Consider the following 20,590-nt stretch of genomic DNA (forward strand, 5'->3'; position numbering starts at 1 on the left):
GCAGAGTGCTACCTCGTAACGGTCCGACACGTAGCCCCCTAGCACTTTTTAAGGAATACACAGTGTTACCCCGTAACGGTCCGGCACGCAACCCCGTGTATCCTGCGGACGCTAGGAATAATGGGATAATGTCCAATGCAGGGTGCTACCTCGTAACGGTCCGACACGTAGCCCCCTAGCACTTTTTTAAGGAATACACAGTGTTACCCCGTAACGGTCCGGTACGCAACCCCGTGTATCCTGTAGACACTAGGAATAGAAAAAGGGAATTTGCCTACCTTCTTACCTATTATACTTACATGCTGACAACAGCGGCGGAGTGAAGGAGCTGGCGGCGGCGGAGCGATGTACGGTACTGTGGGGCTTACCTCGGTCGGTTGCTGCGGTCGGTCTTCTCGGTCGGACTGCTACTCTCGGACTCAGCGGACTCAACGGACTGCCCGCTGCCGGTCAGTGCATCGCGTTATATAGAGCATGGACATGCGCGGTACTTAGTAAACGCGGTAACAGTAGTGGTGGTACGGACACGAACGGTACTGAGGTATTAACGTGGTGATAAATTAATAATTAACGCGGTCGCGCGGTTATTAACAAAATAGAAACTTTCCTAACTTTACTCGGCAAATCTTAGTAGTTAATATGAATCTTGAAAATTATTAATTTCAGTTGGAAAAAGAACCGAGTAATTCTATAGATAAATAAGAGAATTACAGAAAATTTAGTAACTTCGTTACAATTTATTCCCCGAGAATTACAAAACGATTTAAATTTATTGGATGTAAACGCAGTACCCCTATCGCTTATAATTCGCCTGGGCACTCCAAAAACTTTTATCATATCTATTAAAGAGTCATTCTGCTCTGTGGACATTCAAGGAGGCGGCGTATAGCTTCTTTCCTGATCTCTACTGGAGCGATAACGAGATAACTCATGATCACCAGATCTTCTTTCCCCACTTGTGGAACGTTCACGGCGGGCACTAGGAAAACTCGCGGAGTGTACGTAACCGCGTTCCGAGTTTCGGGGCATCTTTACACGAAATTAATAGTCTAATAAACAATGCTTCGAGTTTAATAGGTCACTGGATTTACTAATCCCACTTCTGATGTAAAACTCAAAAATAATTAAGACGATTTCTAAATAACAGACGGATTTTATTACAATGAAATCAGATTAAGACAGAAGAGAATAAAAAAATAAAAAATATTAATATAAACGCAAACGACTAAATTAAGCTAAAATAGGGTTCTGTATCCGACAAGTGCACGCTTTTCAGGCCAAAACCCAAGTGTCCCTCATTCGGGTTCAAGTTGCCCTAGATCCATTTGTGTAACCCGATACCCAAAGAAATAGTCATCTTATTTATGGGTTCCTAATAGTTTTAAAGATTTTGCCTGGTTTTTGTCGTCAAGTGGTGATAACATTTTGTTTATTTATTACCCTTATTTTTTTGTATTGTCAATTTTTAGTCTGTAATAAAAATCACTTGGTTTCAATCAAAATGTTACACCTTTCAAATATTTAATTTTTAACTTGATTATCATAAATACATGTTACAAAATGTGTGTCTTTACATTGAATGTGGTAGCCAAAATCCCCGTTAATAATAACCACCAAATAATAAAAATAAATCTCAATACCCAAAAAAAAGGAAATATATAAAATTTGAAGACAAACCAAAACATTTTACTCTTTTGTGTCAAAAAGTAAATCTTTAATGCCTTAATCCACAGAATAAATGGGCCTAAGTAAATTGTACCACTTATTCTCTCATCCCTTATTATAAACACCCCACTGATGGCGCTAAAAACTAAATATATTAAATTAACATATTTGGTTAAACTGATTTTACGTACTTAAATCTTATTTTTAAATTAAATATTGTCTTACTATCAACTATCCTGAATTTATAACTTTATAAAACTAAACCCAAGAATCCCCAGAATAATAAAATTTTAAATATAAATAAATTTAAAGGCCGGACCTGTGCAACTTTTCACGCTTGAGTGGCTGGGACTGAGATCAGACGTCTAACAAAATAGTACGTGGGCGTCTGTAGTCAAATTTTACGAATCAAATGTATAAATTAAAAAAAAATGTTTAAAACATTTATTTATTTAATAGAATGATTAAATATCACTTAGAATATTACTTTATGACTGTTTCCACATAAAATTTTGCGATTTAAACATGCATGCCATGTGACAATCCAAGCAACACCGGCACGCGGACTATTCGGGGCACATCAAAAATTCTAATAGATCTCTGAACTAGACTTTAAGCTAGAAAGAAATAAAAATCGAGTTTTTCAACAAAGCTATTTTATTGTAGTAAGTATTGTTGGAAACGTTGCCCATTTCTTTCTTGGCAAAACCCTCATCTAAAATAAAATTCATTCTTGACATTACGAATCATATCTGGACTTATTTGGCGAATTTCGTCGAAGTCATTGCTTAAGTTCATCTAAATTTTCTGAAGTCTCTATAATTCAACTAGCAATTTTGGCAGAGGGGATAATATTAAGAAAGCTCTCTAAAAACAAGAAGAGAAAGAATGAATAAGAACTGAAATGTTTTTTTACCACAATACCCAAAAATCACTGACGGAAGCTGAGAAGACAATAACATAACAATAATAATAATGTTTATTGCATTTTCAGACAAGGCTGAGCAGAAGGTACCGAATAAAATCGGGAGTGCCAACGTTGGTGCTTCTGGACAAAGACGGTTCGACGGTGAGCGTTTCCGCCCACGAAAGATTAATCGAAGACCCCACTGGCACCAATTTTCCTTGGAGACCGCGACCCGTAGACGAAGTAAGAAAATTAGCACAAAATCGCCCCTCAAACATTTAACGATCGATTCTTAGGTTCTTAAGGATGTGGTTCTGCAACCGGGAGGTCTATATTACCAGGACCATCCGCAATGTATCAAAAGCGACCTCAGATACAGCGATCTACCGGATGGGGTTAAAGGGTTCTACTTTTCGGCACATTGGGTAACTATAATGAAACAGAATTAGTTATTAACTATTAATAATTTTTAATTTTGGTTAGTGTCCACCTTGTAAAGCGTTCACTCCTCACCTTGCGGAAGCTTACAAGCTCATAAAGAAGAGGGAGCCTAATTTCGAGGTGATTTTCGTTTCCAGCGATCGGTAAGTGTCAAATCTGTATTTTCCCATTTCATAAAATGTATACATACGCTGGTTTTCGCTTTCTCTCTTTATTGTCCTTTTTTGCCATTTTCTACTGGAAAAGAGATAACGTAGTATAAGCTGCGGCCCTTTTTTAATTAAACGGAATTTTAATGTGACATTTATAAAAGTTAATTACGGGGTTATCTCGCGACGAATTCGTAAATGCGAATCCCAAATGGGATGGTGAGGAAGGAAGGGGGCTTATAAAGCCTAAAAGGGCATGAAATTATCTGTTTTTTAATTAAATCGAGAATAATGCTCCGGGTTGCTTATTAACCGATTTACGGCCAAGGATAGAAATAAAACTTAAAATGTTTAAATTATATATTTTAATTATGAAAACACATTACAGAAACACATATGTGAAATCAAAAAAGAAATAAATCTGCTACTTTCTGAAAGAAGTGGTGTTGCGTAAACGCATCAACGGCCTATAGACCCTATAGTGTTAAGTGATATTGTCGAAAACAGTCAGCGTGTAAATAAATAGTGCGACGCTCACAAATATAAATTGTTTGACTTCTACATACACGACATCTTCTTCGGGAGTCAGTCCTACTAATTACATGTCCAGAGTGATCAACCCTCACTTCACTGGGTGGTTCTAATGGAAGTGGCCTAGCGACAAAGTTCTTTGTTTTTAATAAGCGTACGGCGATGAATGATATAAAATTCAGTTGTGACATTTTATTGTGATTCACCGTGTTGTAGAATTTCCAGGAATTGACAAAAGTACTGCCTATTGTATTTTTAAATAGTGGCCACCACCATTTCTTACCCATTACACCGATTCTATAATTTGCCATTGAATTTTTGAAAACAGCCATTTAAGATAACATTTTAGGTCATTATTAATAAGTTGTGTTAAAGAAGTTTCATCTGTTCCAGCATATACCAGTACAGTGTCATCTGCAAAGGTAAAATATCTTGCTTTTAGCTTGGCTAACTTGAGATTCAGTACATAAAGAATATATAAGAGAGGTCCAAGAACGGATCCCTGTGGTACCCCGTAGGTGTTAGATAACCATTCACTAATAATATTGTCAAGCTTTACGTACTGTTTTCTGTCATACAAATATGTTTTAATTAAGCTGTACAATACATTTTTAAATCCCATTTTAAATAATTTGTCTAAAAGAATGTCTATGCTTACTACATCAAAGGCTTTTTTTAGGTCTATGAAGACAGCTATAACTATTTGTGGTTTATCTAATGCCATTGAAATACAGTCTACAAAATCCACAACCGCACCAAGTGTACTACTGTTCTTTATAAAGCCATATTGATATTTATCATTCAATAGATTGCAAGAGTTAATGAAAGATAACATTCTATTTTTTATTATTTTTTCAAGAATCTTGGAGAATACACTAACGACTGAAATGGGCCTGTAATTATTCATATATCTTTTATTACCTGACTTAAAAAGAGGTGTAATTTTACTTATTTTTAACTCTGATGGGAAAATCCCTTTTTGTATAGTTTTATTAATTAACCGTACCAAAACAGGTATCATGTATTCTCCAAGATTATGTATGTCCCTAACCGTAATATCGTCATATCCAGGTGCTGAGTTTATTTTTAGTTCTTTTAAAATTTCTGATATTTCCTCTTTATTAGTTAATGTTATAGAAATAGAACTATCATTGTAGACTTCATCAATAGAAAAAATCTCGTTTGATAGTTGAATCTCCGTTTCCAAATCTTTAACTATTGATTCACCGACCTGAGAAAAATATGTATTTAAATTATTTGCAATGTCAAGCTGAGAATCAATAATGTTATTTTCAATTATTAATTCATTAATTATTACTTTAGATTTTTTATTTTTTATTAAGCTGTTGATAAATGCCCATTGTTTTTTAACATTATCTCCAGCTAAATTCCATTGGGTTTGAAAATACCTATTTTTAAAAGCACGTATTTTATTATTAATTTTATTTTTTATGTTTTTAAATTCAGAGATAATAGTTAGGTTTTCGGGTTGGTTAATTTTCTTTTTGTATATTTTATCTCTTTTTTTGATAAGCTCAAGAAGTTCAATATTTATCCAGGTGTTATTTTTTCGTATTCTTAATTTTTTTGTATATTGAGATTTATTTTTACATTCATTAATTAAATTAATTAATTATTGAAAAGTTGTTACGTTAATGCTTAATATTTTTTGTATAAATAAGTTTATAAATTTTTTATAATCTACAGATTTGACTTCATAATCTACTTTTAGTTTATAAAATTGCACAGGTGTTTTAATATCAAGCAATATAAGTTTGTGATCTGAAATTGCATTTTCTTTAACATTAACTTTACAACTTAAATTACCACTATAATCGCTAAGAACATGGTCTATAAGAGATTTTGATAAACTGGTAACTCTAGTAGCGCATTCCTCATTTATCGAGTTATTAATTTTAAAATTGTTTAATGCTATTAAATCTTTGTACTCTTTGGTTACTTGCGAAACATCAAGCAAATTAATATTCATATCTCCAACAACTAAATGATTTTTAGGGTGAGTACGCATAATATATTCTAAATATGGGATAAAATTACCACTATTAACAGTGGGTGGTTTATATATAACACTTATTTTTAAGTTTTGTTCCCCTAAGCTAATACATATCCAGTTTATTAACTCACCCTTCCTTGATTTCTCAATTTCACGAAACTTAATAGATTTTTTCACATAAATTGACACACCACCCCCCCTACCAGCTCTGCAGGCATGAACAGCATTAAAACCATCCAACTCAAACAGAAATGTTTCACTTTCTTCTAACCATGTTTCAGCTGCCAATAGTACATCCCAATTTTCACTCACAACCAAACACTGCACCAGATCCAGTTTATTTCTTATACTTTGTAAGTTCATGTAAGCAATTTTTAGTTGTTCACGAGGCCTCGCTAGTTTTCCAACTGACTTTTATTATTGATAAGGAGAACTTTTGAACTTTCGTCTTTCCTCAAAAAGATATTACCATCGCCAATCCATAGGAACTTAAAATTTTGATCTTTCTTAAAAGCCTTAGCTGCCATGTATAAATCAAGATTAGTTTTTGTAAGTTCATGGTTGAGAAAGATTTTATTATCCGTAGTATATCCCAAATCTGAACTTTTTAGGCCAAATTTCTTTTTTGATTTTAAAATTTTTGTTTTAGTTGATTCATCTTCAAAGATGACTTTAACAGGGTTATTTTTATTCTTATCCCTGCCCAATCTATAAACAGTAAATTTGTTTACGTTTGGGACATCAAGATAATTGGCAATTTTATTTACAATTTCAGGTAAGTTCTCGTTCTCTTTGTATGGGATTCCTTGCACCAACAAATTGTTTTTAAGTTCCTTTTGTTCATTTTTATTTAACTGTTGCTTAATTTGACCAAGTTCATCCTGTAATTCCTTATTTATTTTAAGTTGATCATCATATTTAGTTAATAAAGATCTGTACTCATTTTCCATCTTTTCCAATTTTGCCATAATATCGGCCAGAGTGTAATCCCTCTTTCCACGTAAAGCAGAACCAGGTCCATCTTTGGTGTTACATTTGGCACAGAGCCACTCGTCCTTGGATTTGCTTAATTTGACATAAGTTTTATTTGACATAGATAATACCTATTCTAATTGTAAATCCAGTAATTTAGCTTCAAGTGTTTTTTTTTTCATTTCTTGATGATATAAATCTATTTACTTACAGTACGTATTAGTAGATCTCAACAATCAACATTCTGTTTATTGGTGAATTCGCAGAGCTATTATTTAATGCGATACGCAGGAATAAAACAGTTTGTTTGCTTGCAACATCTCTGATGCAATGATGTCAAATGGTTATGTAGAAATGCCCAAAAAAAACCCACTATTTTTCTTTAATAAAATATGAAGCATTTTTTTTCATAGAATATGGTAAGATACTCTAGAAAGAAGTCAACATTCAAAAATAAATGAATGTAGGTAACATATATTAGAGAAAAAGGCAACAACATTGCAACGCCGCTCGATCGCATTGTTGATTCCACCGACGCAAGTAATATTTACCAGTGACGTCGTAAAAAAATATTTACGTGATAAATATTTATTATTAATAGATTATGCTTTAAATTATAAATAATATTAACGTTTATGAACTCTTTATGCATTTTTTTAATGTACTTCATTAGAGTAAAAGTACTTATCCAATAAAAAGCATTTTTATGGAAATTAAATATTTTATAATTATTATAGATTTTTTAATAAGTTTTTATTATACTACGTTTCTGACTACAGTTGCCCCTTGATATGATGTTAGTTGTGAAAAAATCGCCTTTTTTCCATGGTGCGGCACAAACTGCACAAGTTTTTATTATCGTAACAGTTCATTAAAGCACTAAAAGGACTGAACCTTTTTTTTCTTTTCAACCGAAAACTAAAGAAAAAACACAGAAGTTTACATGTGTTGATATATAGCTGAAAATTTTCTCTTTTGAAAATACGTGTAAACTTGACAACAGAGAATCGATGAATATGTTTGTAAACAAAACACCCTCCTTGTTCCTGTGCACATGTTGAACTCAAACAAAGTTGTTGTTTACTAATTCTAGCCTTACAATGTTCTAAGCTACTATAGTTCAATATACATATAGATGCATACAATCGATATTTGCATTAACTATGTTATATAAAAATATTATATCCCTTAATGATTCGATGATAATCTAAGCGAAATAATTTAAATTCATTGCGCAGATTTGCAAAATTATCATATTGCATACAGGGTGTTTCAGAATTATGAGATCAAACTTCTGCAGGTTGTTCAGTGCAACAGAAGTATCCATTTGAGTATAGGAACCCATGTCCGGAAATGCGTTGCTACGCCACTACGGCCCTAAGACGCGTTAAAATTTATAAAAAACATTAATTACGTAAATAGGATCTGCTGCATTTATTTTTGTACATGATACCATAACAACAATTGTTTAAAGTCAACGCTTATCAATGTCAATTCTCAATGTCATGTTTAAAAATTTTTTACGATATGTTTTGTGGACCGATGAAGCCTCTTTCACAAGAGACGGTATTTTTAATAGTGGGAATAGCCATGTTTGGGACGAAGAAAATCCTTATGCAATTTTTCCAAGAAAACATCAGAATCTGTCATCAGTTGGTCTGTCAACGTATGGGCAGACATTGTTGATGATTATTTAATTGGGCCATACCTTCTACCGGACCGGTTAACAGGACCTATTTTATCTGCGTTTCTTGGAGGAAGTTCTCCCAGAACTCCTTGAAAATGTTCCACTAAACGTTAGACAGCAAATGTGGTTTCAGCATGATGGAGCGCCGGCTCACTTTGCTGTACAAGTACGCGAGTATTTGGCTCAGCGGTTTGGCCACCGTTGGATTGCCAGAGGTGGAGCAGTTTCTTGGGCTCCTAGGTCACCCGATTTAACGTCGCTCGATTTTTTCTTGTGGCGACATGTAAAGTCTTTAGTCTACGAAACTCCAGTAGAATCAGAGCTAGACTTAATTGGACGAATAACAGCAGCATTTGAAATCATTCAAAACGAGCATCAAATTTTTAGTGTAGTCCGCCGAAATCATGTGCGGCATTTAAATCGGTGTATTGAGGTTGAAGGAAGACATTTTGAACAATTGTTGTGCTGGTATCATATACAAAAGGTAAAAATAAATGCATCAGATCCTATTTAGGTAATTAATGTTTTTTATAAATTTTAACGCGTCTTAGGGCCGTAGTGGCGTAGCAAGGCATTTCCGGACATGGGTTCCTATACTCAAATGGATACTTCTGTTGCACTGAACAACCCCCAAAAGTTTGACCCCATAGTTCTGCAATATGATAATTTTGCAAATCTGCGCAATGAATTTAAATTATTTCGCTTAGATTATCATCGAATCATTAAGGGATATAATATTTTTATATAACATAGTTAAGTTAGTGTCAATATATAGACATGGCAAAGTCTAATTAAAATATTATTGTTTCTAAATTATTTGCTCTGTCTGTTAATAAATATAAGCATTCAGCAGCTCCTAAAGCATATATGATTTCGATAAGCTCTTCCCGTGGATAATTCATACATGCAAGTAATACAATAATTAAAATCTTTAAAACTTAAACTCAGCTCTAAAGAGAAATATTTTTATTAACGATTTTCAAAGAAAAAAAGACAGGAAACCGAATAAAAAATATAATTGAGGCAAAAAAGTATAATTCTGAGTAAGCAGTTTGGGTTTCAGGAGAACAAATGAACATTGGATGCCATTTTTTCATCTTTAGAGTCTTTATATCTGGGACTCAGCAATGGGTAGCTTGCTGCAGCGGTATTCTATGATCTGACCAAGGCATTTGATTATGTTGATCATGGAGTACAGCGGTGGAAGCTTGAGCGGTACGGATTTAGAGGGCTGACTCTTCAATGGTTTGATTCATATTTAATAAGAGATAGGCGACAGATTGTAACTGTAAATGGTATATTGTCAAGGGAGCAATTTGTCACACACGCTGTCCCCCAGGGATCAGTGTTGGGCCCCATTTTGTTTTTACTGTATATAAATGACATGGCAAGTCCAAGATCACAGGTAAATTTACTCAATTTCCTGATGATGCAGCAGTACTGTGGCATGATCCTAGTGCTGCTAACCTAAATGAAAGAATAAATAGGGATATTGCTGTGATAAAAAAATGCTGTGACTGTAATAAATTAACTCTAAATATTGCCAAAATCAGTACTATAAATTTTAAATGCATTTTAAGTAAAGTATGCTTGGGTTCAAGTGCTTTAATATGAGTAAAAATAATTTTTGGAAATAGACAATAAATTAAAATTTGAAAGCCATATTAGGCTACTAAGCAATAAACTAGCATCAAATTGTTATGCTCTTAAGGTGGTGTTCCAGGAGGTTGAGTGCCAAAAATACTTATTTTGCATTAATTGAATTAAATCTAAGGTATGAATTATGTTTCTGGGGTGCATGTTGTCACCAACTTTTCAAAAGTGTTTTTGTGTTGTAAAAAAAGGCTATCGGATATACATCTGCAAAATTGGAGCGAGGGATTCATGCAAAGAACTTTTCAATTCACACAAAATCTTAACTCTGCCTTCTTTATTTATTTTGGAATCCGTTTGTCTTATTCATAAAAAATATAGAAACCACAGCAATGTAACAGAAAGACATGAATATAGCAGTAGAATGATGTAACTTTACTGATACCTGAATCTTCTATTTTCGATGGTAAAAAGCTGTAAATATCATCTTCCTGCAGATATCAAAGAGCTTCATAATAAAAAGCTCCTTTGAAAAAGTGTAAAAGGATTGTTTGTTGCAAAAGGCTACTAAGAAATAAGAGACTTTTTAGCAGAGAGATTTTGAATGTACTGTGTCTTTTTTTAACATGTTTTAATGTTAAACTTTTAATATTTTATCGATCTATTTGTAATTGAATTTTTGTAATTTGTTTTATATGTTAAATCAAGTTTAGTATTATTTTATTCTTACTATATTATGGTTTGTTCATTTTTTTACAGCTTTGTCGACAAGATTTCTTATGACAAGAAAACTTATATTGATTGATTGAACAACTAAAGATTAGTGCAGGACACGATAACGAAACAAATAATTATTTTCGACAATAGGGTAATTCGAGGATAGATGGCGCAGAAGGTGAGATGGCGCAATGGTTTTACAGCGCCGACGCTAACGTTAAAGGAGAGCGGCTGTGCTCTGAGGTACTTCAGTTCATATCAGGCATGCCACCGCACCGTTTGTGTTCATCGGTTAAATGTCTACTTAAATATCAATTTATACGTGATCCGTATAGTGCAAAAATATTTGTCGGAATTCCTTCTTTGTGCTAGTGAGCTTTAAATTTAACAATAATTTGATTCACAATATCGTGTCAGGTAAGTAAAAACATTTAAGTTTTGTTATATAACCTCAAAATAGCGCATATTTCAAAACGTGTTTAGTTTTTGAGGTGGTTCACTTATTTTTGAGGTGAGATGGCTCAATAATATTTATTTTTATTTTCAGTATGCCCACCAAATAGAAGCGTACTGGAAGTTGTTCCAGGGCTAGTTGGACCGAACAACAGTTAGCCGACGCCATTCAAGCCGTTAATGAAAATAGAAAAAAGGGAGTTAATGAGGCTGCTCGTAATTTTGGGGTACCGGCAACCACTCTACGAAGAAGAAAATTGGCAGACAATATAAAGAAAGGTCCTCTTGGACCCTCCTCCACGTTAGGCGAAGCTGCTGAAAAAAAGTTGGCCACACATATCCTAAAACTTCAAAAAAATTGATTTTCTCCTACTTGAACTGATGTGCGAAGTATGGCTTTTGGATTGGCCGAACAGCTAAGTATTAAACATAATTTTAATAAGGAATTGAGATTAGCTGGTTATCCATGGCTGCAGTTATTTCTGCAGAGAAACCCAAGGCTGTCAGTGAGAAAAGCAGAAGGGGTCTCCATTAATCGATCCTTGGGTATAAACAAAAAAGATGTTGAGACTTACTTTCAGCTGCTAGAAAATACTATGACCGAGAATGGTCTTATGAATAAACCTGGACACATCTACAATATGGATGAGACGGATTTACAACTTAATAATAGGCCGGGGCATGTTATTGTTAAGAAAGGATCTAAAAACATCGCAAGTATCAGCTCCAGTGAAAAGGGAGAAACCATTACGGTTATAGCCTGTTGTAATGCGAAAGGCGTTTTTGTTCCCCCAACCTGCGTCATGAAAGGAAAAAACAAAAAGCAAGAGTTTGAGGATGGGATGCCTCCGGGATCATTGGTTTATATGTCAGAAAGATCGGCTTATGTCAACAGTGACATATTTTTTCAGCGGCTCAAAGATCAGTTCGTTCCGAGAAAGCCGACAGGGACAGTTTTGTTAGTGCTTGATGGTCATGCTTCACACTGCAATAACGTTGAGATGTTAGAATACTGTATTGAACACAACATCATACTGCTTTGCTTGCCAAGTCATACGACGCAATTTTTACAACCACTAGATAGATGTTTTTTTAGATCGTTAAAATTAAACTACTACTCAGCTTGCAGTTTATAAATTAAAAATAATCCAGGACGAAAGCTCGCTAGATTACAATTTGGAAAGTTACTTGCTGAAGGATGGAACAAGTCTGCAACTGTAAATAATGGAACTTCGGCATTCAAGGCTATGGGAATTATGCCATTTAATCCTTCTGCTATCCTAGATGACGCCTATTTGACTGAAAATAGTATCGTACTTGAGGCTCCCGATGCAGGTGAAAATAAAATTCCATATCGTAGTTCTCAAAGTTTTACCAAAGCTTTATCTGATGATAATCAACATCCTTGCTGCAGTTGACAGACTGAAGATGATTCTGTACCAGAAAAACAAAATGAATCGGTTACAAAAACTAATGCAAATACTCCCGTCAAAAGTACCCCTGGAAAATTGCTAGGTATAATCTCACCGGTTCCAGTTGTTTCCGCTAACATTAATTCGGTTCGCAAAAGGAGCAAGCAGCTGGCGGAAATTTTAACTACAGAGACGACAATTGGCGAAAAAAAGAACAAAGCGTCTAAAAAAACACAGAAATAAATAAAGACCAGTAAATTGAAACCAGTTTTGAAGAAGCCTAAAGTGACCAAAAAGAAAATTGAGAAAGCTGCCAAAAGCGACTCATCCTCAGACGAAGATCTAGAGCCACTGACATTGGATGACTCTTCAGATGATATGGACGACGATGATCAAGCTTGCACCGGTTGTGGCGAAATATATTCCAAAACCACAAAATCTGATGACTGGGTTAATTGATTGCGTTGCTCCAAATGGTTTCACGATTCCTGCTCCAAGTTTGTAAACTTTTGCCACGACTGTGGTGTGGTTGTATGCAAAACAAAGTGACATTTTGGCCAAAACACCTTTTTTTTTTTCGTTGCGCCATCTCACCTCAGCACCGTGGGGGAGATGGTTTTTGTAAACTATTTTTATTTTTTTTATGAATTATAAGTTTTATTTTTTAATGCATTTAATTGCTTAATACATGTTTCTAAACTCAATAAAGATTTGTTAAAAAAATGAACAGTAATTCTAATTCAACATATAGAAATGTTACCATGACATTTTAAAACCTGAGCCATCTATCCTCGATATACCCTATGCAAAGGCCGTTCCTGTTCGTATAGACTACGAATCCAATATAAATCATCTTCTACATAACAGCCCGTTTAATAACATAATAACCCTCGACTATTTTCCTAAAACAAAGTTTATATTAGTTATACAAACTCTCCTTCCATTCGGCTTCAGAATCTAATAACTCCAAACTAGCCCGAAATTAAACTTCCGCTTATTCGCTTCGTAAATTCGTGGCCGCTAACCCCTCGGTAACTGCCGTTATTTCCCTTATTTTGACCCTTCAGGGGTTACGAATTAAAGTGGATTTTTTGTAGGATGTACGCTTGCTTATTTTAGCTTCGCTGCTATGCCACGTTCGAGCAAACCACTCGACTCAAGAAACTGCAAGAAACCGAGCAAAACAAGAGAATAATAGGGAAACCCTCTTGATGCATCGTCATGCAAATAAGAGAAATCGGGTTATTCCGCGAACCCTTATGTACACTACTAACCCACCACCAACCCCCTTTCGGTTGCCATAGACACACGGGGGGGAGTCTTAATAGTCTCATTATCCCTATCCATCCCCCACACTCCCTATATAGTGTTGTCACTGTATAGGTGTGCAAAGGGACTCATTAAGGACGAACCCTGATGATGAATAGACGCATTAGGATGTAAAGTTAAATTGAGTCTAAGTGGTGTGTGTGTGACATTAAGTGCTCGCGATGAAATTGCGACGTCACGTATATGGTGACTACTTTTTTAAGTTTTCTCTCTAATGGAAAATGGAGAAGAGCAACACAATCGAATTTTCTCCCGTACATAATTTTTGGAAAATGGTTATGAGGCAGCGTCTGGTGCGGCGATAAGCGAAAATGCCCCTCGCGAAGGGTGGGGAACGTAAGGACTTATTTTATCTTTCGGTTTATGGAGACCGAGGGTGCGAAGTGGGTTATTTTGTAAAATTGGTTAATATTCAAATGAAGTCAAATATATTACATAAAGTATTCAACATAACATTTCTTGTTCTACACTAAGCACCTAGACAACATAATACCTGTGTGTGTGTGTAGATATTATTATGAAAATGTAAATACGTTAATTATTCTCCTAGTTTTTGTACTATTTTATTAGTATTTGTAGTTAAAGTTGATTCGTAGGGTTTATTTAGGGTTTTACTTACGTTTGGTTTATTATTTTTATCTATATTGTTTAGTTTTTAAGTAATTCGCCTTGTTCGAGAGCCCCGTTTTGGCACCAATTTAGGTTATATTATTGTAAATCCCTGTAGTTTTAATTTTCTAGAATTTGTATACTTGCTTCTTTGATGTTTCTTTTATTTCAAAAGTATGAGGAGCAAATAAAAATAAATAATGAGCTTTAAGGAGGAAATTCAAAGTATCAAAAAACAATTAAATAATAAAGAACAGCAAGAGTTAAATAATAATGTTATCATTCAAGGAATACCATATAAGGAAAATGAGAAACTAGAGGAAATTGTCGACAAATTAGCATCTGCATTAAATGTCCCACAAGTTCCCAACAGTATAAATAAAATTTATAGGTTGGGTTTTTCAAAAGACAACAAATCATCACCAATAAGAGTTAGTTTTAGAACAGGAGAAGATACGAAAAAGTGGATGACAGCTAAGAAAACAAAAACATTAACAACACATGATTTAGAACGATATACTGATAAACGCGAAACAATTTACATAAACCATGATTTGACCAAATTTAATCTGGATCTTTTTAAAAGTGCTAAACGATTTAAACAAGAAAACAACTACAAGTACTTATGGATTAATGATGGGAAAATTATGCTGCGTAAAGATGATAATACTAAGGTTGAACTATTGCAGGACTCCAACGACTTAAAAAACTAATTATACCTCAAAATAAACTTAACATAATTTATTATAATATCCAAAGTCTCCGAAATAAGTTTGATGAATTCCAAGCCAGCATAAAAAGCATATCAAGCGATATCATTGTTCTTGTAGAAACATGGTTATATCCAAATGAAACACATTTTTATAATATCGATGGATATCAGGCAGTGCATTCTTGCAGGGACTCTAGGGGCGGGGGCGCGAGCATTTACATTAAGAATACAGTGCATTTTAACAAAATAGACTGCAGTGATCAAACAGAACCCTATAACTGGGTGTGTATAGAACTAGATAAACTTAAACTGAGTGCAATCTATAGACCTCCATGGTATTCACCAAATGAGTTCCTAGATAAGCTGGAATCTGTGATAAGTATATATAGGTCTAATCATATTATTTTAGGTGACTTTAATATTAATCTTTTAGATCAAGACTCTATAATTACTAAAGACTATAAAAATATGGTTGCATTAAGTAATTTTTGTTTTGTCAATGAGATTAGTCCTGCCAGCGCCACTCGAGTCTCACAAAGTAGAACAATAATAGATCATGTGATTTGTACTACTAAAAAAAAAATGAATGTGATATTAGTGTAGAAGATACTTCTTTATCTGATCATAGAAAAATTTGTTTAGAAATAAGCGCAAATATAAGGAAATTCAAGCCTGGAATATTTGTTCAAGGTCCCGTACTAAATATACAAAAATTTAAACAAAAACTCCAAGATAAGCTAATAGAAGAAAATATAGATTCATTTCAAAATTTAATTAACGTAATTAGCAATTGTAAAATAAAATCAACAATTATTAAAAAAATTAAATGTCGACAAAACAATGATTGGATAACACCAGACTTATTAATTTTAATTAAAGAAAAAGAATTGGCGTATAAGAAATATAAAAAAGCTCCAGAAAATAATAACTTCAAATTAAATTTTACAAGGTTAAAAAATTCACTAAATAATAAAATAAAAGCATTAAAAAATGCGTACTTTAAAAACAAATGGGCCCAAGCAGCACAAAATACAAGAAAACAGTGGGATACAATAAATCTGTTTTTAAATAATAATTCTACTAAAAGCAATATAAACCAAATCGAAATTAATGGTCTATTAGAAAATGATGATAAAAAAATTGCAGACAGTTTGAACAAATATTTTACGGAGGTAGGTGCGACCATAGTCGAGGACATGCGGACTGATACAAAAAATATATTAAAACAAGATTTTAAGGAGATTAAATGTGATAATAGTATATTTTTTGAGCCGACAGACAGTAATGAAATAAGCAACATAATATTAAGCCTAAAACGAAATGCGGCTCCGGGCCATGATACAATTACAATACTTGATCTAACTAATATAAAAGAGTACATATTAAATATACTAGTCATACTTATAAATAATGCATTCAACATAGGCGAATTTCCTCCTGACCTCAAAATATCTAAAGTATGTCCAATTCATAAATATGGTCCTAAAACCCAATTAAATAACTACAGGCCTATATCTATAATAAGTGTCTTTTCAAAAATTATCGAAACAGTGATTAAGAGGCGGATGATGTCATTTATAGAAAAATATATCTCATACGATTTATACCAATATGGGTTTCTTAAAAACAGCAGCACTTTAAGTGCTACTATAGATCTCCTTAACTATGTGTCAGCTAATTTAGATCAAGGCAAAATTGTCATAGCAGTTTTTGTCGATTTAAGAAAGGCATTTGACGTAGTTAATCATGACATATTATTAAACAAGCTGGAAGAAATGGGTTTTCGGGGATCTGCACTGTCTTTGATTGGGTCATACTTACTTAATAGAAGACAATATGTACATGTAAATAATAAAGAAAGTAATATCCTAACATTTAACTGTGGTGTCCCTCAGGGGTCAGTGTTGGGACCATTACTGTACTCACTGTATGTTCTGAGTTTACGGGTAGCAGGGTTAGACGCCCAATATTATACATTTGCTGACGATACTGTATTATTGTATTCGGATAATGATTGTGATAGATTGGTTAATAGGGTAAATGATGATCTAACTAAATATAGTCAATGGTTACTACAAAATAATCTTAAAATAAATTTGGACAAAACCAAATATATCCTATTTAAACAGAAAAATAAGACAATAAATCAAGTTAGAATATGTCTAAATGGTGCGACTTTAGAAAATGTAAATAATATAAAATATTTGGGACTTACACTGGATGAGAATCTTAATTGGAACGCTCATATTGACTACTTAAAAAGTAAGATAATTCCCTTTACAGGAGCATTTTATAAATGTAAGCACTTCTTAAGTAACGCAGCTAAATATAAAATATATAATGCTTACTTTCTTTCAAACTTGCGGTACCTAATTCCAGTGTGGGGAACCTGTTGTAAGTACAATTTTCAAAGAGTTGAAATTTTGCAGAGTAAAGTACTCAAGATTTTATTTAATCTTGATTATTTTATGCATGCGGGGGACATATTTGAAATATTGAAAATCCACTCAATTAGTCACATACTTAAAATAGAACAAGCAAAATTAATATTTAAAATAATTAATAAGCTACAAAAATCAAATTACACTATTGTTTATTCTAGTGAAATAGATGCACATAATCTAAGAAACAACAATATTCGACTAAGTAGTGCTAGAACAAACATTGCCCTTAGAAACCCAATCAACGCAGCGACACAAACCTATAATGATCTGTCTTATGAAATAAAACAAGAAGTTTCTTATTATAAATTTATTAGAATGGTTAAGCAATCCTTACACTATTAACAAAGTTGCTAATATGTAATTCTATGGCCACATTGTTACAATAACATATTTCTTTTAAATGTAACTTCGGTACCAATGCTAATATAAGCATTGCTTAGAAGTTTATTCATATATTGGACTTGTGTGTTTATTAAGTTTATGAAATAGGCAATATTATAAATATGTATTAAGAAAAAAAAATGTAAAAAAAAAAATCAATTTTGTAACCAGATAATTGCTTTAATATATGAAGTGTTTTTCAAAAAAAAAAATTTATTAATCCCTTGCCTCTGGCAATAACACATAGTGTCAACACCATGTATGCTGATGATGCATCTGCGCTGGTCCGAAGACAAAACATGGAAACAATTGATGTATCACGTATGATGTAGAGGAACTTAGCAATTGGTTTATTTTAAATCAACTTTACTTGAACAATAAAAAGACTAAATACATGGTTTTTCATGTATTTCATAGTCAAATAAATAGTGATATTAATTTATGTGTAACCAACGATAACGATCGTTTGAAACGCCAAAAATCAGTTAAGTTTCTTGGCTTAACATTGGATGATTCACTTTCTTGGGAATCTCATTGTGCTGAGTTCTCGATGAAGCTCGGTAGCTTATGTTATGCCATTAGGAAACTTAGGGTGGTGATGGAAATTAATCAACTAATTTGTCTATACCACGCTATTATACACTCACGAATTTTGTACGGTATTCAGCTCTGGGGCTGTACGTCGCATGCACGTCGAGTGTTTATTAGCCAAAAACAGATTCTTAGGTGTATTGCCGCAATATCACCGATGACTTCCTGTAGACCTCTTTTTAGGGAATATAGAATTTTGACGGTCCCGTGTGTGTGTATATATTTGAAGTTTGCTTATATGTTTTTAAGAATTTTAATTCCTTTACTGTTAATGGTAGTTTTCATAATTACCCCCTCGTTCTAGAAATGACTTGTCCATGCCTCATAGCAGGCTACTTATTTCTAAAAAAATTGTATTTAGAATAGGTCCAAAACTGTACAACAAATTACCGAATGATATAAAGATTAGCAAACCCGTTTCGATATTTAAAAGAAAGTTTAAGGACGCAATAAATGTTTTTATGATGTAGATAGCTATCTATCTGATTAGGTAGTTAGATATTATAACTTTTTTAGCGATGTAATGTCACTTTACTTTTTACTATTTTAACTTTTTTTGTAATATATAGTATAGGTGGATAATTTTGAATTTTAGTTATCTAGGTAGTTAGTAATATTTTTTAAGCCAAGATTATAACATGTAAAACTGTGACGAAATCCATACACTTTGTGTCTATTTTTTTTGGATAATAAAATTTTTGATTTTGATTTTTAATTTTTTGACTGTCAGTCACTATTCTCCTAAAATTATTGGTCTCTTTCGGCAAAAACAATGAAGATAATTCTAAATATTTCGAAACTGTTCAATCGGGTTTTAAAAAGGACGCGCTTCGTGACATTTCGTTCAGTTTTAATTGTTTAGTCAGTTTTTACCTTGGAAATAATTAAACGACAGTTAAGGCGAGTTTGGTTAGTGTTTTTCACGTTGACAATAAAAGTGTGTTCCCGAATTTCGTTACAATATTTTATAAATATAATTAGGCTAAAAAAACAGCTATATATATTTACAGAAAAAAAATAAAACCACCACTGAAATTTGAATTTAAATTAAAACCTATGTAATAAAAAAATTGTAATACCAAGTAAATAAATAAAAATTGTTTACCCATGAAAACTATTTCCCTAAATCAGTTTAAAATGCATGATTTTTTCATACATATGTCTAAAGACTTATTATATTACTTTTCACTAATTTTATTAAAATTTCTTTTATTTTTTATTATTTTAATTTCCCTTTGTAACAAATTAAATAATATGGGTCCCAAACAGTCTATAAATTCTAAATTTATACCTCTAATGTTTAATTGAAGGGACAAGCAATTTCTAGCATTATTCCTGGTGAATTGTGAATAACTAGTCATTCTTTTAAATATATTTCAGAGGATTTAAGCAATGAACATACAGGGTGGCCTATCGAAAATAGCCCAGCAAGGTTTGGGGCCCTTTTTTAAAAAATGCTTGAACCTGTCGATTTTTTATTTTAGAAAAACGATTTTTTGTTTAAATTTTTAACGCCACAACTTCAACCCCTTAGCGGGGACAACATTAATAATAATAATAATAATAATAATGGTTTATTTATTCCCAAATATAAATGCTTGTAAATAAAATAATACATAATAAAACTATGAACTATTCGGAATAAAAAGATACATCAGCTTACCTCCAAAAAGAGGCAGCTGCTAGAGTAAAGGAAAAAATTATATAAAAAAAAATACATGGCCCTTAGAACATTGAAGGTCTCAAAAATATTTCCACTTTTAAAAAAGCGAAATATTTCCGATTTTAATGATTTAAGACCTATTAGTATTTTGCCAGTTCTTTCTAAAGTCATGGAAAAGATATTAAATGTCCAAATTAGGGAGTACCTAGATAAATATAATATTTTACCGGCATTTCAGTCAGGGTTTAGATCGGGTCATAGCTGTATCACGGCACTTGACGCAATTGATATTATTAAAAGTTATTTAACCGATAGAAATC

The 20,590-nt window shown here is 33.0% G+C and overlaps 1 protein-coding gene across 2 annotated transcripts in view; it reads left to right on the forward strand.

Moving 5' to 3' along the window:
* The window catches only part of LOC126750089 (nucleoredoxin-like), a 105,679-nt gene that overhangs the window by 51,831 nt on the left and 33,258 nt on the right, over nt 1-20,590 (forward strand). For both annotated transcript variants that reach the window (XM_050459594.1, XM_050459593.1), the window contains exons 3-5: nt 2,660-2,815; nt 2,869-2,997; nt 3,056-3,156. In XM_050459594.1, the coding sequence (XP_050315551.1) occupies nt 2,660-2,815; nt 2,869-2,997; nt 3,056-3,156 (386 nt within the window). The remainder of the gene's footprint in view (nt 1-2,659; nt 2,816-2,868; nt 2,998-3,055; nt 3,157-20,590) is intronic.

The sequence above is a fragment of the Anthonomus grandis genome, chromosome 2, assembly GCF_022605725.1.
Source record: "Anthonomus grandis grandis chromosome 2, icAntGran1.3, whole genome shotgun sequence".
Classification (NCBI taxonomy): domain Eukaryota; kingdom Metazoa; phylum Arthropoda; class Insecta; order Coleoptera; family Curculionidae; genus Anthonomus; species Anthonomus grandis.